Genomic DNA, 6133 nt, shown 5'->3' with positions numbered 1-6133 from the left:
TTCTTCAATTACCAGATCTGCAACCCACCATGATATCACTTGGTTTTCTGCGAAGACACAGATTACCAATAAATGTCCTTATCACATATAATTTTATTACCAAATTCTCTCCTCCCATTGAAGAACCAGGCACAGCAACACTCATATGAGCATGTTCGTCACTCAAAGAGACAAGAACATCTTTCTCCTGACCATGGAGTCAAAGGGAAGAACAAAACATCAAGAAGGAATTGTTGTAATTGACAGCTTACTCTTAAGAGGAGCTGATGAAGTTGTAACATTTCCTCGGCAGTTCTACATACAGATACACATTGTATCCCTCTGTTCAAGTGTCCTTCAAATTTAAGAGACTGAGGGGTCCATAGCCCCTGAAATGTTGAGTCATGCCCCTGTAAACCACATATCTTGGTGTCCCAATAGAAATATAAACTAAATTAATCGGCATCAATTAAGATTGACCATGCATGGAACACAGATTCACATTGCACAGTGTACATGTGCCATTGTGGAGTAGGTTACCTGAACTCTTGAGGTCACAGATCAAAAGACAGTCATAGTTCAGTGCATTGACTGAACTCACTGTTGCTGGCCTCAGCAGGCAGAGCAGCAGGTGAAGAATCTCTTCTGTGGGTTCACATGCTATTTTACAGTATTCCTAGAGCAGGGTTGGTTGTCTCAGTTTCACAATGCATTATCTATTGATCAAAATGATGTGAGTTTGGCTGGGAATCCCTACTAAGGGGACTGCACACAGACCTCTCCTTCTCCAGAGAACTTCACTTATAGGAGGCCAGAGAGAAAGGACACACAGACTTCCTATTCAGACTTATATGTCCATTGCTCAGAACACATGACCTGTGGACCAGACATATTTCCTGTCCTAAGATGAGTTGGAAGGGAATGGACTCTTCCAGACTGAAGTCAGTTCTTCAGCGGATGGGTGTGTTTTAGTGTGGAGGAAACTTTGCCAGGGAACAATTTTGTAAAGAAATTGCCAGCTTGGGTTTTCTTTGTTCTTTGCAGGCCAGACCAGTAGGTGGCTCTCTTCTCCTCTAAATTTTCTTCATAATTGAACATTTGGTTTCCTTTTCCTTTCTTCCTTCCCTTCTTCTTTCTTTCCTTCTTTCTCCTTTCTTCCTCTCTTCCATCCTTCCTCTTTTTGGTTTCCAGTACTTCTTTCTCTTTCTTTTTTCTGTCTTTTACCTTTTTTTGTTTTTCCTTTTCTTTGTTGAAACAGAAAGCATTAGGTCATTAGAAGAATGTTGTCTAAGGTCTAAAATTAAGAGGAAATTCTTATACATGAGAGTTTCATTCAAACCTCGAACTCCTTCATTCTGGTTTCAAGGGTGGTTATATAGTTTAAGAAAAAAAACTCCAGTCATCACTCAAAATGTAATAGACAGCAGCTGTATGGTGAGCAGGGCTGGGTAATGGGGGGAGAATGAGGAGCACACACTGGGGCGTTCTGCATCAGGGAGTCAGGAAACAAGGACAGTGACACTGAAAGATCAGTGTGCGACAGCAGGGAGGTACTGGGAGTCTATCAGAAAGAAAGCTGTGTGTGCAGATTATTCTACTTTCAGTTTCAGTCTAACACCCTGATGCCCATATAATATATTTGTCAGTCCTCTATTCTTATTGAATATTTAATTCAGTGATTAATGTTCCATGTCCAGTGTGGCTAATGGCAAAGTGTTCAGTTAATCATGACAGATAGCAAGGGCTTTCAGTGCCTCAACTGTCTGTTCTCTCCATTTACTCTTTGATCTTTCCTGAGGTGTTGGTTTGATGGTTGAAGTCTCCAATTCTGTTCTATTTCTTTTCTCTACTTTCCTAGAGAGAAAACTCTGATGCTGTTTTATGCATTGAACAAAAAATATGATGTCATTGGAAATGAAAGTTGAAAAGAGAACTGATAATGTCATCTAAACAACAAAGTAGTAGCAAAAATGTTAGACACTATGGTAAAAAAAAAAAAGAAGATCTATGTCCACTAATAGGACAATGCTATGAAAATATGAAAATGACTATATTTTCAGGTGATCTTCAGTGTCAATGCAATCCACATAAAACTTTTAGTAATATTTCTCTCACAAGTTTCATATTTAAAATACATGTGGAGCTATGAATATGATAAAGAATAAAGGCAATGCTGTATTCCCATTGTCATAATACCTGATTTGAATTTAGAACTAACATCTAAGAGAGTGCTCCTGCACTGACCAACACTTACCACAGAACACTCTTGCAGTCCATGCCAATGAACAGAGTGACTCACAAGTAGTCACTAAGCAGAAAATAAAGGTCTGATTTCCTGGTCTTAAGGATCACTGAAGAAAAGGGAGAAGATTGGGAAGAGCCAGAGGCAGTGAATGACAGGAGCAAGCCTGTGTTCTAACACAGCAGGGTAGTTACTCATGTGAACTGAAAATGCCTATGACTGAATGAACAGGACTAAGCCAGTCAAAATAGCAGCTTGGAAAATGGAGGCAATTCCACCTCCCCATGAGAACTATGTCAGCTGATAGCTACTGGGAGAAGGAGAATCAGGTATCCTCAGGGATGGGGCCCCTGAGAGCAGCTATACATGCTTCACAAGGTTGTGCTGTACCATGCGCAACTAGTAGTTCAAAGAAGATGGAGCAAAAGTATCAGGATGAGAACAAAGAGGAGGAGGAGGAGGAGGAGGAGGAGGAGGAGGAGGAGGAGGAGGAGGAGGAGGAGGAGAGGCCAGTACAGTAGAAGTAGAAAATGGGAAGAGAAAAGGTCTGGGAAATAAAGAAGGAACAGTGGTGTTTCAAAGGTTTAATTTTAGAATCATTTCACTTCCCTGGTGGGATTTATTCCCAGGACTGTTTATGAGGCTATGATGAGTGGGGTTAATTCCAAGTTCTTGTCTTGCTTTACTGTGCTATATAGGCATGATAGTCATTCTTCTTTTTTTATCTGTTTTGGGTTACCGTAAGTGATCTCACTCATATTTAGAACCCAAAACAATTAAACTCATTAATGATAAGAGTAGATGATCAGTATATGACATCAAGGAAGTCAGATGATGGATTAATTCAAGAACTATTTGGTCAGAGTGGACTAGGGAATATGACAAGAGCAAGATTCTCTGACTTTCTACTGCACATCACACTGTAAATCCAGAAGAATACTACATACTAGACAGAAGAACATGGAAAAATTTAGGGTTTGTGTAAATATGCTGCAGTGTGTGTGTCTATCCTCTCAGATATTTGGAAAATGTTCATTTGTACAATGTACATAGTGTAGGCTCTAGTGTTAAAAATATTTGATAATATTAAAGACATATGAAATTAACTAATCCAAAGTGTCTTATTAAGCAAATTTATTTGAATACAAAATAATTTAATTACAAATGTTAATTTGCTACATTAAAATATAAGACTGAAATATTTAACAAAACTAACTTAAATTATCAAGATCACAATAAATAAATAAATAAATAAATAAATAAATAAATAAATAAGAACAAGTGGGTGCAGATACAATCATGGTTTTACATATTGAAAATAATTTATGAATATTGCTGAAACATCTAGGGAGTTTGACTGCATTCATCCTGAAAGCAATGAGAGTTTTAAAGGAAAGCTTATACTGTGAGATGCAGTGTTCTAGACCAGGGAATGTCCTCTCCACTTTGTCTCAGGACTCACTCCTGCTCCTCACTCAGTCTTGCCAGCAACTTGGATGAGGCTAACAAGACTTCTGCTCTGACCACCTCCCAGGCACAGGGGCTGTGTTTCTTCTTTCTCAGGTACACAGTGATCCTTTCAAAGTATTTCTTCACAGTCATCATGGGGTCTTCCTGGGTCAGGGGAGGTTCCTGCATCCCCAACTGCTGCACACAGGCTTTGAAGACATTGAGCTGCTGGTAGAGGTCATTGCAGAATGCATCTAGGAGGGTTGCATTCCAAACAGCAGATGACTCCTTTGATGTGAAGAGGTTCAAGATCTGCTGGGCAAGATCTCGCAGGACAGGGATGACTTGAGCCTTCTGGATCTGCTGGGCATCCACCTTCTCCAAGGGGAATCCAAAGTACTTTCTGTCCTTCAGACAGGAGACAGGGGAGAGTGTTCTCTTTTGTTCCAGGAGAGTCAAGTTCTTGAGGTTAAAAATCTGGGACAGGTCACATCCTAGAGAGCAGGTTGACCAGTAGGTCATCACTATCAGGATCATGAGGAAAGGACAGAGCCTGGCCATTGTGGGTCTTGCAGATGCTGCTGGCTCTCTGGGCTGTGTGTTTGAGTCTTCTCCTCTAGGTTGTCTGACAAGCCTGCTGTGTGCATCTATCTTAAATGGGGGCAAACACAGGTTTCCCCTTTCTGAATTCCCTCCCCTTGCTTCCCAATTCTCTTTTCACTTTCTTTACCTCACTCTCTGCTGTGTCTGGGCATTTTTTTCTCAAGAGTTTGGGTTCCATCATTGCTTTCTCTTTCACTGCTGCACTCAGGAAGCTACTCTACAGGGTTTATCTTTAAATTACACTTAAATTGTCATTAATCACTATTCCACAGATATACAGTTTCTATTAGAAATTTACACATCTATTGCAAACACAAAATTTCCTCTATGATTGCATTTAAAAATTATTGTAATTCATTTTACAATTATTTTTTAGTTTATTTATACCATTAACATAAACATTTGTGTCAAAAAGTATTACGCAAAAATATTTCTAAAGTAGAAGTATTGTTAGGGCCTGGAAGTGGCGCTGCACACTTTAATCAAGAAGAGGCAGGTTGATATCTGAGATCAAGACCAGCCCAGTCTACAGAGCAAGTTTCAGGACAGTCAGGACTACACAGAGAAAACCCTGTCTCTACAAAAACCATACTGATGTAATGGTATACTTCAATTTTTTCAATTGTTTACAGGCTGAAAATTAAGTTTTTTTTTCTTTATGTTAACTTCTCTAGTATTAATTTTCATGAAAGATTAATTATGCCATCACTGTATATTAGCTATTTATCCAATGATTGCCATGGCATCCCGAGGGCTGTATGTGAAAAAGCTTTATGTTCAAGCTTGATATGCTGGGTTTGATTTCTGGAACACAGGGATGCAGTAGACAAGCAAGGCCTGGAAGGTGGCCTCTGGCCATCACATTCATAACTAGGCAAGCTTGTGCCTGCATACTCACTCTCTGTGTGCCACTCTGTCTCAGTAGGTGTCTGCCTCTCATTCTCTCTCTCTCTCTCTCTCTCTCTCTCTCTCTCTCTCTCTCTCTCTCTCATCCACACACACACACACACACACAGACACACAAACATACACATTTATACTCACTCACTCATCATGGACATACACACAGACCCACTCTTAGATGGGTCTAAGATGTATAGAAATATACAAACACACTCTCACAACACACCCATACTCACAACCCACCCCCCACACACTCACACAGTACAAACAAATCCACAACCTCCCACCCCCCAACACATGCTCACATACAGATGTACAGAGCCATATTGGGGCAGTCATGCACATGGCTTGAGTTTGACATTGGTCAAGGACAATCCCTGGCTTTGGGCAGGAATCTGCTGTTAGGACATAATAGGGAAGTAGGTTAAAGCAGGAATTTTTATCCTCAGGTGGAGAATCTCAGTGAAGGTTAAGCTCATTTTTCCTCCAGGTCTAGGAATTCCTGAATTAAGCAGGTGACCCACCCATCTGCAGGAGAAGTCAAGATGAGGACCTCCAAGAGAAGCTAGACAACTTCCACCGGAACTCAGCCAGGAGTCTGGGGGGAAGGGTTTGCCCAAACTGTTAAAAGGTCTGAAGCCGTTAAAGTTTCGGGCCTTGATCAGTGAAATATTGTCTTGGCCCTCCTTCTTTTCGCCGCTTCCCCATCCATCCCTCAGCTTCTGTTCCAGCAACCCAGTTTGTAATAGTTGCAGGCATTACAAACATGCCGAGATAAGCATTTTTACACACAAATTCACACACACACACTCATAAACAGATATACACAGAGACATACAAATAGACATTCTCACAGGTCTATAAAATATCCCCATTCATGCACACACACACACATATTTACTCTCTCATATAAGACAGTTTTCAACACATGAACACACACTAGACAAACACATAAAC

The 6133-nt window shown here is 40.4% G+C and overlaps 1 protein-coding gene across 1 annotated transcript; it reads right to left on the bottom strand.

The window, feature by feature from the left end:
- Positions 1-3679: 3679 nt before the first annotated feature.
- Positions 3680-4278, bottom strand: LOC127679972 (interferon alpha-12-like). Its single transcript, XM_052175535.1, has one exon. The coding sequence runs from the start codon at positions 4229-4231 to the stop codon at positions 3680-3682; it is 552 nt and encodes a 183-aa protein (XP_052031495.1). The 5' UTR covers positions 4232-4278.
- Between the last annotated feature and the right edge of the window lie 1855 nt (positions 4279-6133).

The sequence above is a fragment of the Apodemus sylvaticus genome, chromosome 3 (assembly GCF_947179515.1).
Source record: "Apodemus sylvaticus chromosome 3, mApoSyl1.1, whole genome shotgun sequence".
NCBI classification, from domain to species: Eukaryota; Metazoa; Chordata; class Mammalia; order Rodentia; family Muridae; genus Apodemus; species Apodemus sylvaticus.
Note: the sequence above shows the minus strand (reverse complement) of the source record. Positions and strands in the feature narration are given on the sequence as shown.

What these genes read in the sequence shown, in the direction of transcription:
- LOC127679972 (XM_052175535.1), bottom strand. Translation starts at nt 4,231, where the DNA reads ATGGCCAGGCTCTGTCCTTTCCTCATGATCCTGATAGTGATGACCTAC.